The 24,180-nt window shown below is 41.2% G+C and overlaps 1 protein-coding gene across 1 annotated transcript in view; it reads left to right on the top strand.

Moving 5' to 3' along the window:
- The window catches only part of stau2 (staufen double-stranded RNA binding protein 2), a 117,768-nt gene that overhangs the window by 69,910 nt on the left and 23,678 nt on the right, over window positions 1-24,180 (top strand). Inside the window, exon 13 of the mRNA XM_030756793.1 lies at window positions 7,156-7,269. Coding sequence (XP_030612653.1) covers window positions 7,156-7,269 — 114 coding nt within the window. The remainder of the gene's footprint in view (window positions 1-7,155; window positions 7,270-24,180) is intronic.

The raw sequence follows: 24,180 nt of genomic DNA, 5'->3' as shown, positions 1-24,180 counted from the left end.
CAGCCTCAGCAGGTTGTGGTGAAGAGAGAGCTGATTGTGAAAGCAAAGCTGCCGATTTACCGATCGATCGACGTTCTTAACCTCACCCGTGGCCACAAGCTGTGGGTAAAGAGAGCGTAAGAAATTGATCACTGGCTTTTACAAAAGTTACAGAAGTAGCCTAAATAGCTATCTTAAAGTTACTAAATATGAAACTACAGTTAGTGGGCAAGCATAGCTTAACATAAACACTAGTAGAGGGAGTAAACAGCTACCCACAGACTAGTCGTGGACTGCTGACTCTAGTTTCTTTCTTAAATATGCGTGTTGTTCATCTCTTAATAAGAAGGCAAATAAGGGTATTTTCTAAACTGCCTGTTATCTGTTTGCTAAATGAAGGAGTGTGTGTCTGTGTGTATGTAGTTGTTTTTGGTACCTAATAAGCTGCAGTGTTGAGTTTGGAGTTCTTTTTAATTGACCCTTACATCAATAGCGTGTTAAAATTCATTGCATTGCAGTTATTCTGTTTTTTCTGTGTTTAAGTTTTTGCTCCTCAGTTTGACTTTGGCTGTTGTCTTTTTATTATAAAGACACACACACACACACACACACACACAACATCCAGTAGATGCTGGCCTCTGCATATCATTCTAGATAATGTCATATTTATGGATTTCAGTTCAAGACCAGTGTTGTTGCATTATTGCATCTAAATTTTGGCAACTTGAATCAAATGTGTAACTTGCTGACACGCCCCATTCCTCCTGCCCTGATAGACTTCAGTCACTTGCTCCTGCTGCACAATTTAAAGGGCCCTGCATTAGTTTCTCTAAATCCCAATCCCAAATCCCAACACTAGACTCAAACATGACAAAATTTCTATGGAAAAACAAAATTTAAAAACTTTACAAAAGCCAAAACGCAGTGGTGATCTAGAGCTACCATATTTTTATCACTACTTCTTAGCGAGTAGGTTGCAATATGTTTCAAAATGGATCAAATCAAGTTTATTAGACAGCCCATGGTTGGACCTAGAACAAGCACTTTGTGGAAAAGTAAAAAATCTCTGATCTACCTTTCATTAGCTCCAGTATCAAGCAACTTAACTGCTTTAAAAGCCTTACCATAAACACCTCTCTGACAGCCTGGTGGGAATTTTTAAAAATAACTAAGTCTTCACTTATCCCATGTAAACTGACACCCATTTGGAACAATCCAGATATATGTCAGAAAAAGAAAGTACTGAATTTTCTGTTATGGCATGATAAGGGTATAAAAAAATCTAGACCATGCTGTTCAAGAAGGAAACTTTATTCCATTCCAAGAACTTATCAAAATATGGAATCAGCAACAGTAAATTTCTGGAATATCAGCAATTGAGGTCTATCATACAGGCAAGATTTAATTTAAATTATCTGAACTTAGAAATGCCTGTATGGGTAACAGAATTTCTAAATCAAAAATATACAAGCTATTGTTAAAAATTAATGATTTGATTTCCCTCCCAACTGCAAAATGGGAGCGGGATCTTTCCATCAACCATCAATCAACCTCTGGACACATATATGTTCACACACCTTCAAAATGACTAAAAGTCCAAGTTTACAACTTATACAATGCAAAAATCTACATAGAATACACTATACAGGACAACGAATGTTCCAAATAGGCCTCAGACACTTAAACATATGCACCCACTGTTCAGGCAACTTATTATATGAATTATATGAATTAGAATTATATGCATGCTATATGGTCTTGCACGCCTGTTCAGAGGTTCTGGCAGAAGATATGTGAAGATATCCCAACCTCACCCAAACTGTGCATTTTAGGTGATGTAAGTGAATTAGATATGGAAGCAAATAGGTCACATTTAGTTCTTACTGCCTTATGCGGGCCCTGGTTGTTGGTGGTGGGGGCTTGGGTGGATGCTCTTATGGTCTTGGGGTGCGGGGGCTGGGGTGCCCATGGTGGTGGATGCTGGCCCCTGGTTCTCTGGGGCTCTTGCCTTTTGACTGTGGGAGCTCCGTCTAGGGTCTTCCTCCTTCTTCCTCTGGGGTGTGCTTGCAGATGTCATCGAGATGTGTGGCCGCAGGTCTCCTGACCTCCGGGTGGGCTGTGGATGGCCCGGGTCCCCTGGGTCTTTCCCTGTTTACCTCTAGATCCCAAGGGCGTGGTTGCGGCTTCTCACCCTCATTATTGAGTATGTTTCATGACAGAGACACACATAAAACATAACACAGCAAGATTGTGTGTGTGCGCATGTATATATGTGTGTACATGTATGTATATATGTATATGCGTATACCTAGGTCTGTCCCCTTATTTGTTCTGTTTTTATTCCCTCCTTTTTTTTTTCTTTCTTCCCTCTCTCTCTCTCTCTCTTTTTCTCTTTCTCTCTCTCTCTTTCTCTTCTACTTCTCACTCTTTCCTTCCTGCCTGTCTGACCTGGCAGTCATATTTTGTGGACAGTAAACAAAATGAGTGAATAAAAGAAACGACAAATATTAACAAGAGTAGCCTATAGAGAACTTATGGAGCTCATCTTGTAAAAGAAAATATGTTTGGTACAATAATGCGTTCGGCCCATGATTCCGTTTGCAAAAACTTCCAGACATGACAGGCTTAAAAAAAAAAAAAAATTCCACTGATGATTGACTCAGTACCAGGTCTGCAACTAGTTTGGACCTTTGGTTCCTTACATTTGTAGTTTTAACCTCAGTCCTTGTTTCTGTGCATTACTCCTTGCTGCTGCTGAAACAGCAGCTTTCTGACTGTGTCAGCAATTGAAACAGATTATAAATTTTAAATCTATTGCATTCCTGGTATGTTCAATTGCAAGAAAATATACCATTGTTAATGTTTCTCTAGTCACCCAGTGCATTTATTTTTAGCAAACTCATCTGGGAAGTCTTTTGTGAAACCAGGTTTCTAATAATGGACTGGTTTCAGTAGAAGCTGGAACTTGCTTTGTTGTTCTTCATAGGACTTCTGTCTGTGATTCAGGCAAAGTGCACTTAAAGTTTTTAAGAGCAGCTGCTTTGTTTGCCCTCAACCTCCTGCCATTTATAAAAGTCAAAGGTATATTAACAGTGTCCTTCAAACACTCATGAGCCTTTGAGTCCTCGCTGAAGTTGCTCAACCTGGACTTTAACTTGGTTCTCACCAACAATACCAGCCTTCCTTAGCTGAGTGGGAGGCTTTATTTTAAAGTTATTTCCGTGATTTTTGACTCTGTACCACTTACACTCTGTTTAGAGTGGAATCACTTGAAGAACACAACACAGATATATTTGTATTCATCGTTACTTTAACAACATTGTGTAACACAGTCCTCATTATGGATCTTGCATTTGTGCATTTTGCCTGTATTTGTATCTGTGGACGTGCATATTTGTGCAAATTCTGAGCATGCCTGCGAGAGCACTGACTGTGGTTGCTTTTTAGTTTGTGCATGTTCATGTTTGTTCAAATGAGGAGGAGCACTGGAGCTATCCAGCTTTAGAAGCCAGATGTCAGAGGTCGTTCCACATTAGTGCCGCCGATCAATCGCAGGCCTTGCGTAACTCTCCTGCCTCTTTGTCTCTGAAGGAAGTGGATTAGGGGCTGTGTTCTGTGATGGGACCTGGGATGATTAGTTTGGCCTGTTTAGGATGCATGCACTCACAGATGCATGCAAACATGCACTCAAAACAGACGGGCTGGATGGTAGAATAGACCTTTGTTTTTAAGATGCTCGTTTATTTTAGTTTCCAACAAATCATCACAAATCAGATGATGGCATTATGTTCTTTGATGCTGGCAGATCAGGAAACTTTTTGTCCTGCCTCCAGGTCACAGTCGCTGCTAAATACTTACAATCAGGCACTTTGACTATTTTATCAAAAAGCCACCAAAAAAGAAAACCCTCCGGATGATGTTTGGTGACTTGCCAACTTTGCTATTTTAGCTGTAATTTTGCTGTTGGCTGGACTACGTTGTGTACTTTTATGGTCCAGTATCATACAGTGTGTCAGGGGCATTACAGGCTTAAAGAGCCAGTGTTTCCAGCTCCATTGCAAGATCTCTGGGGGGAGGAGGAGGAAAATGAAATGTATAACCCAAAGAAAACAAAGAGCAATTGACCAAGAGCTGTGTTAGGGGATAGCCAAATTCATTAGGATACTTTGGATACGATCCAGTAGTTGTTAAGGTATTTAAGTGGATAAAACCTTAGGGGGAGTCCAAAAGGAACCCCTCTCCTTATATAGCTTTGCAGCTAAATGGTAGTGACAAACAATGAACAGAATTCAATACTACATATAAGAAAAACCATGAGATCAGTAACCACTGTTAGAATCATAATAGGTTTAACAGTTTCTTTATTTTGTGAAATGGAGCACACAGAGAAATGCAGTGACGGTGTAGCCCTTCTGTCACAAAATGTTAGCTAGGATAGGATACAGCCCTCCCATGACTGTAATTGGATAAGCGGTTCAGAAAATGGATGGATATTAAAAACACCCCTCTGTGAATTACCACCTTATTGTGGTGGAGGTGTTTGTGTGCCTCAGTGATACCAGGAGTTATGTTGTCGGGGACAGTTTGCACCTGGTTGGGTCTCCCAAGGCAAATTGGTCCTGGGTGAGGGACCAGATGGAGAGCAATTCAGAACACCACAATGAAGAGAAAACGAACAAGGGCTGATTGATTGATTGAGCGATGTTAATATTCTCACCTATGGCCTGAGTAGTGGCCAAAAGAATGATATTGAGGATGCAAATGGTGGATATAACTTTCTTTCAGAAGGAGTCTGGGCTCAGCCTTAGAAAAAGGATGAGGAGCTTGGTCATTCAGGAGGGACTTGGAGTAGAGTCGCTGCTCCTCTACACTGAAAGGAGCCAGCTGAGGTGGTTCAGGGATCTGACTAGGATGCCACCTGGGCGCCTCTTAGGTGAGGTGTCCGGGGTGTCCGGGGCAGACCCAGGACACGCTGGAGAGATTATATCTCTCTGCTGTCTTGGGAATGCCTTGGTGTTCCCCGAAGCTAGAGGAGGTGGCTGGGAAGAAGGAGGTCTGTCCGTCTCTGCTTAGACTATCAATCTAGACTCGGATAAGTGGCAGATGGATGGATGGAAAACAGATTTCTATATGAAAGTTAATAATTTTATTCCACTTACCAGCTTCCACTTGCCTTAACTTGTGTATGAAACCTCCTGATCTTTGGCCGCTCAAAGTCAAGATACGCTGTAATTTGTACTTACATTAGCTAAACACAGACACGCGTACCCTCAAAGACAATGGAAGAAGTTGTGAATTATTAGAAATCTGATGTGTATATCAAGTATATATCTTGTTCCAGTGAATAAAGACTTTAAAAGAAAGCCTGTTTCCTCCAGGACCATTAAGGGCCTCACCCTCAGCTGGAGTCCTGACAGCTTGTGTCAGATGAACCGTGCAGAGTGCCCGCTGATCAGACAGCGTGATTACACCATACATCACAGGTTCCCAAACACAGGCCTCCATACTGCCTAAACGAACCAGCATACGGGGCAGTTAAACACGTACGAGGATTTGTATGTGTCTCTGTGTTCAGATCCTGAAGTATACCTGCACAGTCTAAACTTAGTCACACACAGTTATCTCTCAAGAAAATAAAAGAAGCTGTATTTTTAGCTCATTTACAACCTTTGTGCCATAGGATTGTTGTTGTGAAACAGTTTTTTTTTTCTTAACCCCAAAAGTTCCTCCTTTTTCCCCCCTGCTCCTGTCTTTTCCTCTCTTTAATGTTGGAAGTCTGGAGAATGTATTAGAGATTAACTTGTCAGGGAATGATTCTTCAATCATTCTTTTCACAATTTATCAATGTAGCCCCATCTCCTCATCAACAGGTGTGCATGAATTTTCCCACAAGTGTGTGAGTGTTTTGGACATAATGTAACACGATTGTACATATCTTTGTGTACATATATTCGTATCTGTGTGTGTGTGTGTGTGTGTGTGTGTGTGTGTGTGTGTGTGTGTGTGTGTGTGTGTATAAATAAAATGATGGAGGGGAGAGGGGGGGTATGTGTCATGATGCATCTTCAGTGTGTCTGGCTGCCTGATCATAACTCACTGGGAGGGGAAAACACACACCTCGCTCTGGAAGCTTTCAGTCACAGATCGTATACAGCCACTTTGGTGTGCATACCCTTGCACACACAGACAAGTTCAGCATGTATAAGCCACTGATTTAAGGCCGAGATAAGATGATCCAGTGAGTACACTTGGTGCACACTAATGGGAAAATATGCACAGAGAAGCACACACAGACTTGTGCTTATAACACATTTTATGTTAATTGAAATTAAATGATTCTCCTCACTCAATTAAAATGTAAAGAGGCTTACCAGCACACTTCCAGCTGTTTATAAATTTTGTAATTACTGATATCAAAATGTTTTCCGCACATCTTTCTAGAACATAAGCTGTTATGGGAATGACAAAGTTTACTTGTTCTGCAGAAGCTTGAACCTGTGTTATAGCGATAATCTTCCACACCTGCTAGCTTTGCTTTTCTTTTTCCTTGTGTTAGCTTAAGTGTGAAGTCACTCTCTCATTCCTTCTGTCCCTTTGTCTTTCTGCATCAGCCAGATATTGTTCTTTCAGTTTCTCAGTTATTTGTACTGTTTATTGAGATGCCTGTAGCTGTCTTGGGCCTAAGTAGGCCAGGCAAGTACATAGATTAACCCATGCAGATAAACATACATGCACAGAGTGAGAGTCAGTGAGAAGTAGGGCAGGCAAGCAGTCAGTATTACCAAAGCCCTTGCATATCAGGGGCAGACTGTCCCAGAGGAGCATCATGTCATAACAGTCCTGATTGCACACCATTTAGGAATGCCTGCAGAGTTAACCTTTCAGTGATGAGGGGTCACCAGTGATGTGATCACTACCCCCTTCTGATGCTCCCCTGCCAACTGCGCATACACACTCTTACATTCATTCTCCTCTAGTGCCATCTCTGTATGGTGTGGGATAATTGCCTACTAATGCTCCATGGCAGCTATTAGACATGCAAGATTTACTCTCAAGCCAACCAAATATTGTATCCCACTAAAAACCTGAGATGCTTCAGTTCCCTTGTGTTTCTTGATTTATTTTTCCTGCATTATATAACTACATAGCTCACTTTATCTGCCTGCCTCTTTCCAGGTGCAGTACAGTGATGCGCAGAGTGGTAAGGATTTTGTGACCTATCTGACTCTCTCCCCTGTGCAAATGACTTTCCACGGCACTGGGAGCACCCTCCAAGCCAGCCATGACCAGGTGAGTAGGCATGTATGTATTCAGTATTGTGTAAAAATTTTATACAGCAACAGTAAAGTGAGGATGTTCTCAAAAATAGGGCCATTTTATTTCTTTTTGTTTATCAGTGAATGCAAAGTACAATAAACAAACAAACAAACAAAAAAACATACTCTATGAAAACATAAAAATTAGCAGTTTAGCTCTTTGAATCAGTTAGTTTACTTTATGACTTGTGTAATGTGTTAAAAAAACAAAGTCAAACTCAATATTTCAAATAAACTAATTAACTAGCAGCTTCATTGTTTTGCAAAGTAAAACTGTTTTTGTCAAAGAATTCCAGTGACTTTGAGGAGATTGATAATAATATTTTAAGGTGGCTAAATTATGATTTGCTGCTGATTGCATTCACGGCAGTATATAGCTTCTGTGTGGGGGTTTACCTACCATAACCTATTTTAAGAAGTACATTGACTATGAATATGTGCCTTACAGTCCACTTTAAAAAACAGAAATCTATATTTTGTGCATTTATATACATTGTTCAAAAAAATTAAAGGAATACTTTTTAGTCAGAGTATAGCATCAAGTCACTTAAACTTCTGGGATAATGATCTGGTTAGTAAAGTAGCAGAGGGGGTTGTTAATCAGTTTCAGCTGCTTTGGTGTTAATGAAATTAACATCAGGTGCACTAGAGGGGCAACAATGAGACAACCCCCAAAACAGGAATGGTTTTACAGGTGGAGGCCACTGACATTTTTTCCCTCCTCATCTTTTCTGGGTTTTTTTTTTGTTTGTTTGTTTGTTTTTTCCACTAGTTTTGCATTTGGCTAGGGTCAGTGTCAGTACTGGTAGCATGAGGCGATACCTGGACCCTACAGAGGTTGCACAAGTAGTCCATCTCCTCCAGGATGGCACATCAATACATGCCATTGCCAGAAGGTTTGCTGTGTGTCCCAGCACAGTCTCAAGGGCATGGAGGAGATTCCAGGAGACAGGCAGTTACTGTAGGAGAGCTGGACAGGGCTGTAGAAGGTCCTTTACCCATCAGCAGGACCGGTATCTGCTCTGCTGTGCAAGAAGGGAACAGGATGAGAACTGCCAGAGCTCTACAAAATGACCTCCAGCAGGCCACTGATGTGAATGTCTCTGACTAAACAATGGCCTGAGAGCCTGAGGGGACCCTGTGCTCACTGCCCAGCACTGTGGAGCCCGATTGGCATTTGCCATAGAATATCAGAATTGGTAGGACCACCATTGGTGCTCTGTGCTTTTCACAGATGAGAGCAGGTTTACCCTGAACATGTGACAGATGTGAAAGGGTCTGAAGAAGCCTTGGAAAAGGTTATGCTGCCCATAACATCGTTTAGCATGACCAGTTTGGTGGTGAGTCAGTGATGGTATGGGAAGGCATATCCACGGAGGGACGAACAGACCTCTGCAGGCTAGGCAAGAGCACTCTGACTGCCATTAGGCATAGGGATGAAATCTTTGGACCCACTGTCAGACCCTATGCTGGTGCAGTGGGTCCTTGGGTTCCTCCTGGTGCATGACAATGCCTGGCCTCATGTGGTGAGAATATGCAAGCAGTTCCCAGAGGATTAAGGAATTGATACCATTGACTGGCCCCCAAGTTCACCAGATCTAAATCCAACAGAACCCTTCTGGGACATCCAACACTGCCAAGTTGCACCTCAGACTGTCCAGGAGCTCAGTGATGCCCTGATCTGGGAGGAGATCCCCCAGGACACCATCTGTTGTCTCATTAAGAGCACACCCCAATGTTGTCAGGCATGCATACAAGCACCTGGGGGCCATACAAACTACTGAGTACCATTTTGAGTTACCGCAGTGACATTTTGGAAAAATGGACTAGCCTGCCACATTTTTTTTTTTTCACTGTGATTTTCGGGTTATCTTCGAATTCAGCCGTCAGTAGGTTGATAATTCTCATTTTCATCCTTTAATTCCTAACGTAGTTCATATTAGTATAACTCCAGCATGATGTTTTCAATTTTTTCCTTTAATTTTTTTGAGCATTGCTCTGGGTTGACCAAATCTATGATTTTGGTTGTCTGTCCATCCAAGTCTAGTGAACATATCATTCGGATGGCCTTGATAGAGTTTACTCACATTTGGCTCAAACGTTCACTTGGACTAAAGTCAGGACTGAACAGATGTTGGTGGTCAAAGTCCGAGGTCACTGTGACCTCAAAAGTCTATCCTTTGTGAAGGGGATATCTCAGGAACACCTGCAGATTGTTCATTACGAATTACATCTGGCAAAAATATTTACTTTGACTCAAGGACAAACTGATTCTAAATTTGGTTATCACTGGTAATGGTTACTGCGACCTGACAAAAAGCTTTTTGGTCAAATTGAAGAATTAACTTGGCAATTACTACAACATTTCATGCAAATGTGTATGTGTAATGAGGTGAGAATTATATTTTGTATTCAAAAAGTCAAGTTTGGATAGACATGGCGGTAACCTGCAACTTCACTGGTTAGCAGTGGCACACAATCATGAGTTGGTTTTTCCAGTTGAGTCTGATACTGATAGTGATATTTGTGAATATTAAAATAATTACATATCAAATATTATAAATGGGTGTTTGTAATAATCAGATGTCTTAGTAAAGACATTTTGCAGTTAAATCAAAAACTGTCCAACATAAATTAAAAAAAGAAATTGAATAAATTTTAAACTGTAAATATTGTTAGCTTATCCTGATTTTGTATTATATTCTGTTATATAAACAAACAAAAAAAAACTTTTACAGACTGACAGTGAAATAGCTGCAACTGCACTGCTGTGTTATCAGACAAGCTCTACTCTTTATGTTCTTTCTTTCCTGGTGCAGTAAAGTATACCACACTGCATATGGTGTACTATACAGGGCATATTGTGAGACTTTGACAGGTGTCATCCTCTAATTAACAAAGAAGCCTTGGCTGTGGCTTTAATTATTAATCACCAGGGTTTCTGACCCACCCGTGATAATAATGACTCATTGCGTTTCTTTCTCACTCATTGCAATCACTCATTGCAAAGTTATGGAGATATTCTGATGGGATATCTCCATAACTTATGGCAGAGCCCATCATTCTCTCTCCCTCCCTCTCTAGTTTTCTCACTCACTCTCTCTCGCGTACTCACTGCATTCAGAAGGAGACTCTTTGTCTTGTGTTGCCCAAGCAGAAAACCAGTTGCTTACAATCTATCATCTAAACATAGGACGTCTCTTTGTTCAGCAGTCTTCAAAGCTTTAATAAAGGGCCTGCTCGGCCCCGATTGGGCCAGCTGACAGGGGGCTAGTGTCGCCACCGCTAACTGAGAGCCAAGCCAATATAGGCCAGGCAGGTCTGCGTCCTTGGGACCTGTTGTTGCCAGGAGCACTGGGGCATGACCGACTGTTAGAGAAAGCCTTTCTTTCCTCTTCTCAGTACAGTGAAGAGTATGACCACAAAGGGAGCTCCTAACAATAAGAGGTCACCCTCAGCAGCCCCTCAATCCACAACACTTGAACAATCCTGAAGGCATCACACATTTGGATGGCTTTACCATGGACCGTTTTCCACCACAGGAATGAGCAGGTCATTTTAGGGCATCCTGCTCCTTTTTGTATGTTCCACCCACAGAAGCTATCCCTGTACAACCTCCCTGGCGGGAAAAGTATGGATTTCAGGATGGGTAGCTCTGAGTGCCCCTGAAGTTCTGCTAGGTAAAGCTCAATGCTGAATGGTTGAGTTTGTTCCAAACTCAACCATTCAGATGACACAGGCCCACCACAGAGACCGTGGTGGGCCTTGAAGTCTCTTGGAGTTACCTGTAAATTATTTTAAAAGGTTTGTTCATCTGCTAGTTCATTTTAGGCATCCTCTTGCATAATTCAGATTGATTTGTTAAATCTCTGAGCTGCTAATTAATAAGTCAGTGGAGTTCCATGTGTCTACTAGGCCATACGCCTCGGCACCCACTCACAGGAACTCTCATCTCGCAATTTCATATGTGCAATTAAAGACTGTAAATCTGATGAGATGAAACAGGGAATCTCAGTGCTAAGAACTGATAAAAACCTTTCTTGGAGCCTTTCTCTGCACACACACAAAATTACCACAGCAACACACGGGGAATCCATTCCTGATCTCTCTGGGAATTTCCTCCAGTGTTATCTGTGCTCTCATGGAGGTTCATGTCTGGTAGGCCAGAGCAACTGATAAAGAGCCACAGCCAGAGGAAATCCTATCCATACATCTCTTCCATGATGTTAAAGGAAAGATGTGCATGATGCAGAGTACAGTTATGAATGAGTTTGCAAACACAAAATCGAATAGACATTAGTTACTCAACTTTTTTTTGTGTTCGCGGGGGTTTGACATTTCAGGCTTTACTTGGGTTTTTAACAAGTTTGTAGCTGAAAGGAAGAGTGAAAGGGCATAAATGAAGTCTTGAACAAAGGGAAGTTGTTCAAGACTTCATTCAGAAGAATGTGTATGTATATATGAGCAGTATACAGCTGAATAAGCCTTCTGACCTCAGGTGCCATCTACTCTGTGGTATCTGTCAAACACATGTGAGCCCACAGGCTGCTACAATTGCTAAACGTCGCCTGAAACCAAAAAGTCAACATGTTTGCAGTTTTGCATCGAACTGATTTTTTTGATGGTCTCAGCCTTAAGCTTCAGTTAATTAACAATATATTAATAACTTTAAATAAAATAGAAGCGGAAAAAAGATCATACAGACATGCCATGACATCATTGTGGCACTCTACGTTTAAACCTGCCTTAAGGACAAAGCCTGTGTTATGTTCTCAGTTAACATATTCAGCCACAAGTTTAATTTTAGGTGATCTGTTATGTGAAACGCAGTCAAACTTACAACTGTAAGTTACTACATTACCACAGACTTTCAGCATCGCTGTCTTCTCAAACACATTCAGGGCGATCAAATTTGTACAGTTAAATTCACACTCAATTCTTATCTCAGTTATAAGAACAAATCACAGGTCCAGCATATACTGTATTTAGACATATTTTTGACAGGACTACATGCTTTCTAGACAGACTGATTCCTGTGTTTGTTCTGCAGAGCTGAACTAACTCTTCTGGCAGTCCCTCTGTGGCGGCAGTGGGACACCAGGGGGGCCGAGGCCCTCTGGTCTGAGTGTAAGGTGTCGCTGGTCCAACATGAGAGGCCTGCAATCGAAGATGACAGGGTGACTGTTGTCTGCCACCAGACTCTTGTGTGTCTGTGTGTATTTGGTTGTGTGTGGGATTGCTTTGCGTGCAGTAATGTCCTCAGCTGAGCTACCCTGGGTCCCAGGGCCCCTGTCTCCCAGATTGTCAGCTGTGACTGCTTGGGTTTCCTGCAGAAAAGGCACTTTTTTTGGCTGATTTGATGTGGCACATTGACCATAATCTGTCAGGATTAAAATGTGTTGCAGACATTCTTTCAGGTAATGAGGGCCACTTTTTTAATTAATTTATTTTGTTGTATGTGGTACCAGGTTTTCCAGGTGTTTTCCATAACCTGTCCAGTATTTGCTGAGGCAGAGCTATTATTCCCCATTCACAAGTCCACTGTTAGATTAGCCTTTTTAGGGAGTCTACATGTTGCACACATTTCTGTCTTTACTTAGATGAAAAATGTATTTTAAAAGCTTGTATTTATGGTTGACACAAGTGCATATGACATAGGCTACAGCTGTATCTTCAGATGCCTAAAGCCTATACTTTGTTTTATACTTTATAAAGGTTTGACATTCCAATGCAACTGACATAACACTATCACAGTGCTAGGGAATAGTTACTTGGTCATGTTTAAGGGCTGGGAATCACTATTATGCACCCATGTTTACTGTGTTTGTTTAGGTTAGGAGAAAAAAACAGAAAGTAACAAAGTATAGTGGCATATAGTAGAATAACTGCTGGCATGGTCTTCAGAGATCCCCCACAGAGCTCAGGGGAACAGCAGGAGAGGGAGCTACAGAGGGCCAGAGGTTGTACAAGCCTTGTGTTTGAAGTCTTCTTCCCTGACTGGAGTGCAGACGTTACCCCAAGCTGGGCTTCTCTCAGGGGGTCCTGTGGAGTGTTACCCAACCAGGCTGGCAGCTGTTGAAGAGCTTCTTCTCCCTGCTTATCTGTCTTGGCTGTCTCCTCTTTATGTGCCAGTGTTGTGCAACCAAAACCAGCGTCTGGGCATTTCCTAAATCATTGAATGTGGGGAGCACAGGGCACACTAGTGTGTCACTGACATAGAAACACCAGTCAGGTGAATGAAGACTCCAGTTTTCTGGAGACAGTTTTAGATACATTTATTAAAGCCGTATAATAATTGATTTAGATCTGGGTTTTGCCTGCATAGAGGGATTTTTAATAGGCAGAGCTAAAGAATTTTTTTTTTATTTTGGTGTCATTTCCTCAGGTATGGTAGAGATTTGGTTTTATTACATGGTTAAAAATCACAGGAAGAAGAATAAATTTCAGTCAGTTGGGTTAACATAAGAGTCATTGCCTTTATTGTGCATCTATACTTACATGCCAGTCACCCCTCAAAGACCAGTTCTGGGCCAGAAAACCCCCGTTTCAGTTGGTGTTTTTGTCGCAGTTTTTGGCCGAACGTCATGCTGACAAAACATTTGGGTCATTTCAGAACAAAAGCCCGAAATGACGCCATAAATATTTGGCTGATATCAAGTCACAGCTGAGTGTAATGATCCAAAAATTTGGCCTGCAGAAGAATTCATCTGTTGCTTCTATTAACTGGGTCAGTTGAAGAACTCATCAGCTAGAAATGCAAGTATTGTTTATACTACATTACTACAAGTCACTGCACAGCGCTGTTGCATATTTGGGTTGGATGTCTTTTTCTTTAGTACATAATGAGGTCTGGACTTTGTTTCATCTTTAGCTTTACATTGTTGTGTCTAACCAAAAACAAGTGCAAAATAAACTTATTGCAGTTGCTAGTTTATAAAAATGGTTGAAAAATGCTGGGGAAACCATTAGTCATCATAGCAGTGACCAGCATCAAGTGATACAAGCCTCACCCAGAAGGTACCTGAACATCTAGAGATTACTTCAATGGCAAAATAATCTCCCTGACTTTATCAGGTAGTGCCAGTAGGCTCCTCTAAAGGTTCTGTAGTCTCTGTGGAAAATTCCTGAGGTAACCCCTAAGGAGCTCATACCTTACATTCACACTGTCACACCTACCCAAGCCATGATGTTCCCGTTACCCATCACCACCCTATGCCTACACCAGAGAGAGGACAAAGTGAAATATCTATAGAGTGATCCATCATTCCTGCCTGTCTTCCCACTTGCCCTCCTCAGGAAACACCTTTCAGACCAGGAGATTAGAGTGTGACGGGAAGGGAGAAGAGTAATGAAAGAATGATGGAGGAGGAAGAAGAGGGTGTAAATGATTAAGAGGGAGAAGGGAGGCTAGAGAAGAATGGGAAAGAACTGGGGAGAAATGGATTAATTGGGCAAACAAAAGACTGATGAGGACAAGGAATGGGTAAATGGGAGATAGAAGTAACTCTTCTTTTTTTTGCAAACCAAAGCAAGCTGTAACCAGCGAGAAGAGAATAACATGAACTTGCCCATTAGGGGACTTATTGATAGCTTCAAGTGGTCTCTTGGAACATTAGTGTGTCTTTTAAGGGCAGACATGAGCTGTTTTCACACATGCACTGTAACCTTGAACTGCTCTAGACATTGTTTACCCAACAACGTTTCCAGTGGAAACTGTGTCGTTTTGATGCATTTTGGCCTCCCGTTTACACAGAAACATTTCAGAAATGATCTCCATTTACACAGAAACGCTAAAAACAGTTAAAACAATGTAGTTCCCATTGCCAGGCCACAAGTTGGCTGTTTTTTTTTTGTTTTGTTTCTTTTGTGGGATGCACGACAAAGATCTTTTTATTATTTACAAAATGGCCAATGTGAGAACCTTTGTGTGGACTGACGACGAGGTTGGAGTGCTGCTGCACGTAGTACCTGACCCATAATTGAAATGCATCTTTGCTTATCCACATGATGATGTACCAAATGTACATTTTGTTGAAGAAGGGCCGTAAAGTTCAAAAGACTGAGCAGCACAAGAAGCACTGGTGAATCCGCCATTGTGATTGCTGTTCATCTATTAGCGCATGCACGGAAAACTGTGGCGGTCGCAACCATAGTACGCATGTGCAAGTACCTCCGTTTCCAAAGAGCATCGTTTTCGTCCGTTTACACGGAAACAGAGGCCGGAGCGTTTCAGAAACGCTCCCCTCTGGAGGAGGTTTCCAAAAAGTATCGTTTTCACTCCGTTTTCGTGTAAACGGGAGGCCAAAAAGCATCAAAATGACAACGTTTCCAATGGGAAAGTTGTCGTGTAAACGAGGCCTATGTGACAGAGTTTGTGTGAGAGTGTGAATGTAAATGATACGGGCCAACACCAGTAGACATGTATCATTTACAAACACATTTGCCACAACAGTTAATGTGTGACAGGTAAATTGTAGAACAATGATGGTCTTGTTAACACAGAAGGTTCTGCTGTGAGACCTTGACACGTGCTACCCACTTAAACATTGTTGCAGACCAAGTTCACTCTCCAGTGGCAGCAGGCTCCTACAGCAGGGAAAGAGGGTGTAAATGATTAAGAGGATGAATTTAATTTGGCATATTTTTATGTCAGATGACCTTCCTGACGTAGCCCTCCTCCTGGTCACCGTCATATTCAACGCTTGATTTTATAAGCTTGTTATTATAGGAACATGAATAACAGCTTCTTTTTTGTGATTTAGGTAAACTGACCCTTTAATACCATGTAATAAAAGTGCATGTGTTGATTTTTTTGTTGCATGAGCAATATTAATCAAATATATCTCAAGTGCATGTCATTCATGCATTGGTAATATATGCGGCAGCTTAGACTTGAAATGGGCAGAATATATGCAATGCAGTATATCAGCCATTCACGTGCTTTGGGTTACAGTGCGATGCAGGCTACACCTTAATCTTAACAAGTGCTCGTAATAAGACATTTCTGGAGGATGACTGAAAATTCTTCTCACAAGAAACATAATTTAACAACAGTTACAAACAAAACTCAATATTTCTGTTCCGAAAACAAAAATGAAATGTCTGCATCTGCGTTTCAGGCTGTCAGCATGTGTTCATAAAGTATGTCCTGCAAAGTAACTTGACACGTTTTAGTTGTCAGCAGTGTGTGAATTTTTTAGACACATCAAATATATGTTAGGTATTAGTGCAATTTTCACTCACAGATAATATTACTGTGCCTGCCAGTCTAGATTAAGTTCCATTACTTGGAGTGTCTCCAAAGCCGAAGTTTTGGAGATGTAATACACTTTGAAAGCGACCTTCAGGCCACATCAGCAAATAACATTAAAGGTGAATTCATCTCTCTTAGCAGTATTTAGTTAGCAGTAACTTTTTTAAGGAGTTGAATAGAAACTCTGACAGGAAGTATAATTTATATCTTTATTTAAATGAATTGTTCTCCCTTCTTAATGCCAGACCAGTGTGACTACTTTAAAACAAGCAAAGGTGTCGAATTCATTATCACATTCATGGTGAGAGGAGCAAGATGTTTTGGCAGTGGCACTGAAGCCTTCAGGAGTGTTAGGGTTTCTCACGCACACAAATTAGGTGTGGATAAAGGTCTGTAAAGTAGTCGCACCTTCTTTCACTTGGCACCTCTGTGGGAGGTAGAGGCAAGCCAGGAATCTTAAAGGCTACCTACTGCTCTTTGCAGCGTCTTTGGCTCATTAGCTTGATGTCATTTGATGTTGAGTGATAGCTCGCCTTGTTGAAAAGGTCCCCAAGATAAGGGCCATGCATTTAATCTTTTCCTCTGCCCTGCAATCTCCCAGTAACAATGTGTGAGATGTGTCATATGTGAAGAAAACACTTTTTTCTAACGGCAACACAATGAGGTTTTTTACTCTGCAAAGGTTAACATTTCTCCTCTGTCTCATAATCTGCATTATGCAAAATGTTTTACTGAATCCAGTCATGTTTTGTTGATCTAATATACAAGCCACACAGCAGTAGAGTAATGTTGAAAATATATTTTCAGAGCTTCAGGCTTCCCCTGTCTGTTTGCGCTCTTTGTAAATAATCCATTTGGTACACAATTGTGACAGTGATGTGCATAAATCATCCTAATCTCTTCATCCACTGCCACCCAGGCCATTGTCTTACGACACAGATAAAACACAAACCAACACTGAAACTGTCAGTCTTGTCTCGTTCTTGGAAAGTTGCAAAATATATCAAACTCCTATTGTGCAAGGAAAATCTCTGGATTTAAAAGAAAGCCCCTTTAACTTGATACGGGACGACACATCTTGTGGTTAAAAAGACTTGGAGAAAAAAAGAATTAATCATCACAGGACTGCTCCAAAACCATATCACAACCTGACAGTAATTGCAGGCACACATGTGTTTACCTCACAAGCATAAATACAATCACACATGCGCTTAGACAAACACACACACTGCACAATGACCTGTATTGTTGTTTGTAATTATGCTCTTTGTTGCTTTCCTCACTTGATGAAATTTAATCTCCGAGATGCGTAGATGCTATTTATTTGTAAAAGTTGTTTTCGATTTCCACTGAATACTGTGTGATTATTTACTGAAATTACTGGCATTCATGTTTTGCTGACAGGTTCCCGGGAATGGGGGGGGGGGAGTGTTCACATCGAGGCTCCTCCTGCCTTATACAGAATTACTACTAGTGATTTGTTTTACCCAATCTACTTAACTGCTCAGCTGCAAGTAACTAAGCCTAGTGGTGATCGGTGCTCTGTGGATGTGTACTGAGTTATGGAAATGAGCGTAGCAATTGGGGAATGTTATTCTGTCTGTCTGAGTCCCACCACCACAACCACCACCACAACCACCCCACCTTTATCTGGATGTGAACGCATTCTCAGGACATTTTGAACCACTCAAAACAACAGTCCCATAGGAGGTTAACACCACTTACAATTAAGGTGTCACATACCCCTGCGGTTTAACACTTTGTGTGTGTGTGTGTGTGTGTGTGTGTGTGTGTGTGTGTGTGTGTGTGTGTGTGTGTGTGTGTGTGTGTGTGTGTGTGTGTGTGTGTGTGTGTGTGTGCTTGCTTGCCTCTTAACAGTATCTTCAGCTTGTGTTCTGTTTTATATGCAAATTCAGCCCAACCCTTTGCATTTAAAGGAGATAAGGAAAGATTAAACAAACCACACTGTCACTACGTAAATGTGAGCGGAAGAAGCTCCAATGGCAAGTGAAACATAGGAGTTCAGTCTTTTTTTTTTTTATAACGATGAGTTGTTATTTTGCACATCTTAGCAACCAACATGCCTCCTCTTTCCTATTCACTATCACCTCTATCACTGATTCTGATTTACTGATACAGCAAATTACTATATTGTGCTTTTGGAAAGTTAAAGATAATGGGTAATACGCATACTCCCTTTCCAATATTGGAAAGGCATAGGAGGAGGAGGTTAATGGCGCCAGCTGATCACACAACATACAGTTTATTCTGGGCTCAGACTACAAGATCTTTACGATTGTCACTGTGTCAGATTAGGAATTTATAGAGCCATAAATGTTACTGACATTACTGACTACACATTGTTCCTCTACAGTCCACAAAGTATATTTTGTGATTTTATTTTAAGTTAATATTTTTTCATCTGTTGGACATAATAAGACGAGTTACTTGTGTACAATCCCCATCCTCATGTTTTGAAAGTGTAGTTGCTGCTAACCAGCTGGCCGCCTCATGTTTTCCCACGGATGTCTGCTCTGGAGATCCTCTGTGAGCTGGAAGACACCTCTTAACACCCCTGTCATATTAATGCAAAGAATCCTGCGGAGGGCTGCAGGGACACAATCGCAGGACCATAAATTATGCATAAGCTTTTATTGATATTTGGGGACTTGTATAGTTTTTTCCTTTTAGGACATTGGAGGCTGGATCAAAAAGGTTGGTGGGCCAGTTTCAGCCCCCAGGCCATATTTTGCCCACTTGTTAAAACATGCAGAGTTGTGTTGGACTGTATAAATGCAAGGACCAGTGAATTACTTTAGTATCCACTGGTTGTCCACAAACTGCCCTCAGACAAACGATAGTTTCTCACATAGCTCCTTCTGAAATTTTCTTTATGCTTTTGAGCTTTAGAGATGCTGGTAGTTACTTTTTATTGTCTGTGAAGAGAGTTATTTCCCCATCTTCCAGTCTTTGTACAAAACTAGTCTAATCACTGACTCCAGTTACATAAGCCATATCACACATGCAGTGCAACTCTGAACTTTTCTACACTTCACAGAATATGTGACTCAGTTTGATATCTTCCTGAAGGCTCCCATCTTTGTGATGTCCTGTTGCAACCCTTGGGAGAATATCACATTTATTTTTCTGTATTTCCAGCAGTGAAGACCCGTCCGAAGTGGACTACTGTATATCCTGTTGTGTGCTATACATGAGAAAGGAAAACGTTGGACAGCGTGCTATTCCTGGAGGATGTTCATTCACCTCTTTTACTTTGTAGAAAATAAATAACCACAGATACAAAATGTTTAATAGCTGAGCATTCTGGCTTAATGAACAACAAATTAAATAATTTTAATTAATGGCATATTTTTTTTAAAGGAAAAAATTGCGGAATCACTCTGTTGATGGGGAAAAGAAGGTTCACCTTATAATTTGCATTTTTTAATCAAATACATGCACAAATCTTAATATGCAAAACAGTCTTCTGTGAAAAGTGTGTTTGCATACCTTAACAAGCTGTTGCAGGTGACTGATTTAAAGGAAGCATGGCCCCAGCAAGAGAGCTGTCAGTTGAAACATCGAAAGTATTATACAACTCCTTCAAGATGGAAACCCAACACAGAGTGTGGCAAGAGATGTTGGTTGTTCCCACTCAGCTGTATCTAAAATGTGGAGCGAGTACAGGCAAAACAGGAAGGTTATAAAAGGAAAACATACGGGTAGATGGAAGATGTCAAACCATCAGGACAGAAAACTCAAAGCAATATGCTTTGAAAATCAAAAATTGCACAACAAAAGAAATGAAAAACAAATGGGCAGAAACAGGAGTCGGTGCTTGTGACAGAAAAGCCAAAAAAACAGTGCTAACAACAGAAGAAAACAAGGTTTCAGTGGGCTAAAGAGAAACAGTCATTGACTGTGGGCGCTTGGATGAAAGTGATGTTCTCTGATGAATCACAGATCTGCATTATCCATAGAGATGATGCTGGAACTTTTACCTTGTGCTGTTCCAGGAAAATATTTAAAGATGCCTGAAGAAAAAAGCTTCCCCTCTTATTTATATTGCATGTCTGGCAAAGAAAGGGAGATGGCAGTCATTACGTCAGCAATAAATGTACAAGCGTACATTCAAATTTTAGACACTTTTCTCATTTCATCAAGAGAAAATGAGTTTGGTGACGAAGTCATTTTTCAGGATGGTAATGCATCTTGTCTCAGAGCAAAGGGTGTTAAAAGATTTCCTCAGGAAAGGCATATTAGCTCTGTAGCATGGCCTTGACAAGGCTCCATCCTGCAAAGCTATAAAGTTATATCAGAGATAGTGGAACCAGTTGAAGGCCTCATCACACAGGCCAAGAGACCAGTTGGCAAACCCCTGGAATAAAGAGCATTTGCCTTTCAAACAAAAGTTGTCCTTTTACCACTGAAACCAACACATTTCGAATCACAGTGTGTGCATCACACACACTGAACAGTTTTACTACTGCTCAGTGAGTAGTTGGAAAGTGTTAGCAGACACGTTGGCATCTTGCATAAAAACTACAGGCAACTGCTGTAATTGCTGACTGTTCTCTAGGCCTGTGTGAATGGCCTAGAGATGATTTCACAGCAAATGCCAGCAACCACACTCAAGTGGTCAGGGAATTCTAATTTTTCCTTAGCGACTGGTGGTTTCCAGGCAGTCACCAACTGGTACTAGTTGGGGACTCACTACTGTGAGTGAATATTTGCAAGTAGTGGACTCTTTGTGATGTTTTTTTTGGTTGATCCAATATTTTTTCATGTAATTGATCTGGACATTTTATATATATACAGTTCCCAGCAAGATGATGTCACTTCCTGTTGTTGTATACACAGTGTTCTAGCTAGCGGTTAATCCCCAGGTGCTGCACCGGGCTGAGGATTTCAGTGCTTCATTTTCGGAGCTTTGCTGTCACTGCATTTAGCAAACAGGAGCCTGCCCCACAGACTCCGCCCTGGCTAGATCGCAGCTTGCACCTGTATTATTTCACTGCAATTTGCAATCTACCACAGAGCACGGAAAGTTCACAATGTGCACGTTTGATCTCCCTATGGTCGTGCGCGCGCTTGATTTCGAGGGAAATCGAAATGACGACAGGTGTTAGGTCGATGCAAGAGAACTACGGACACCGTGAAAGGTCAAACACAGGGGGAACGCTATCTAATGGGTACCGTAATGGGTGCATTAGATACCGTTTACCACAGGGGGAACGGTATCTGATGGCACTTATTGGGCCATCAGGACTTATTGGGCCATCAGGATGCATATCCCCAGTATCTGGGGGAATGCATCCTGTATCTGATGACAGTGCAGTTGAAAAAAGTGAGACAGCTTCGCCGAAACACGGTTCAGCTTTCATGATTTCCGTAGTTCTCTTGCGGGACAAGCACGTGCATTTTTTGCCGCGTGGGCGGCGAGGAGACGCTGGAGAAACAGTATCTGATGGGGTAAGGCGAATCGAAGTAACATGGGCATGAACGCGAGGAGAAGTAAGAGGAAAAATGAAGATCAAATGAAATGACGGAAATGACGTCAGACTTAAAGCGATCCTTTGGTGCCCCCCCTTTAGTATTGAGGGGCTCCGTCAGAATATTTTTCATGCTTTAATCCCTGATTAGTAAATAAAAACAGACCTGCAGTAGAAACGTAATTTGGAGGATGCTTGTGAATAAAACGCATTACAGCATTAAGCTCATGCAGCCCCCAGTTTTTCAACAAAAACACAGCAGCAGCTGTTTTACGTGCAGTCTGTCTGCACACGCGCAGCAAGCGCAAAGAGGTGCAGCCATTACTGAGAGGGTGCCCTCAGGTGGAGAGAAAGGAGACGTCCAAAGCAGCAGCATTTACTCCTGTAACCACCCTAAAACTTTTACTGGGAAACAGCTGAAGGTCCTTAATCAACCATTTGATCAGCAACATGAAGAAAAGAGAACTTTGTAGCTGCTCCATCCACCGCTGTTTGTTTCACACAGAAAAACTGCAGTACAGAAGTTAAAATGTGCAGATGAATTGTTAATATGAAAAATTATTTCTTATCCGATTACTTGATTAATTGATGGAATAATCAATAGAATACTTGATTACTAAAATAACCGATAGTTGCAGCACTACTTGAATTCAGAAAGCCATAACGTTGCTTTTCAGCACCAGTGGAGCTGTGAAAGGCCTAAAAAAAAAAAATTACAGTTCCCAGCAAGATGATGTCACTTCCTGTTGTTGCATTAAAATCGTGATAATTTATCCTTACAACATGGTGACTGATATTTGAACACAGAAAATGCTTTTAGCAGCTGATCCTTAAAACATCTGGATTATGTTTTTATTGGGTATGCTTTTTACATGATTTTTGCAAACTGATTAGTAAAAGTAAACAGCACTCTTGGACACATGAAATGCATGATATATAAGTGTAACTCTTCTGGATTATATGCAAAAATTATCACTCGATCTAATAAGGCCTGGTTTAGCATTCTGCGTTGGTCCTGCATACATAACCAAAAATCCTCTCTGAACCTAACTTAACATGCACCTTGGGAAATGTAACTACACGTCCACAAAAACTGTGATTACTGCCTAGGCTTCAGAGGTGCTTTCTGGTTACATATGTAGGCCCCGTCACTCACTTAACAAGTTGGAGCAGCTTTTAGGGGTTAGCATTAGCTTGCTAATTAGCATTAGCAACACCCCTGCGCTGGGCTGAAAAAAATTTCTGGCTAGAACCCTAAGTCTCACACACACACAGACTGAATTAATGAACACTGAATACGTTACGGTTACTGGGGTAAAAGTAAGGCCTGTTATAGCCAATACTCATATATACTTGAGACCTTGGTGGTTGGATGCAGGAATATCTTTGGGTCACATGACTTTGTAACCTTATGTTATATTTTAGGAAGTTTGATGACAGGCGGGCTCCAAAAGTGGAGTTCTGCAGACCAACCTGTGACCAACAGTGGCTGGTTCTTTTATTGATGAAGCACAATGAATGTAGGTAAGGAGACCAACAGGAGAGAGAGAATGAAAACACAGTGAAACATGGCTAGGGAAATGTTTAAACGTCTGAGGATGTTTTAGCAGTCTGAAGTTCCATCCTGAAGAAGCAGAAGCAGCAGTGCTCCATGCGCCATCCTCTTTTTTTCTGGTTACCATGGGAAAACTATTTAGGGTTTTTTTCCCCTTCCTCTTTTTGCCTTAAAAAACATGTTCCCTGTGCACTTTAATTTGTTCTTCTGCACCATAAACATGTACATATAAAGAAATTTCCCATTTCTTTAGATTTCAATACATGTGGCCAAACTCCAGGAGGAGTGAGACAAAAAAAAAAAAAACAGTTCTCTCTTGTATATGTTTTTTTTAAGTTTATTTATGCAAATTCAGTTTAAAACAGCAATTTCCCCAAGCCTCTATAATACTGCGGAATCCCAGCAGTATTATAGAGGAGCCCAACAATCTAATGATCCCCTATGAGCAAGCACTTGGCGACAGTGGGAAGGAAAAACTCCCCTTTAACAGGAAGAAACCTTCAACAGAACCGGGCTCAGGGAAGGGCAGTCGTCTGTCGTGACTGGTTGGGTTAATGTACTTGGGGCAATTGCTGTTTTGGTTAT

The sequence above is a fragment of the Archocentrus centrarchus genome, chromosome 20, assembly GCF_007364275.1.
Source record: "Archocentrus centrarchus isolate MPI-CPG fArcCen1 chromosome 20, fArcCen1, whole genome shotgun sequence".
NCBI classification, from domain to species: Eukaryota; Metazoa; Chordata; class Actinopteri; order Cichliformes; family Cichlidae; genus Archocentrus; species Archocentrus centrarchus.
This window is presented reverse-complemented; position numbering and strand designations above follow the sequence as displayed.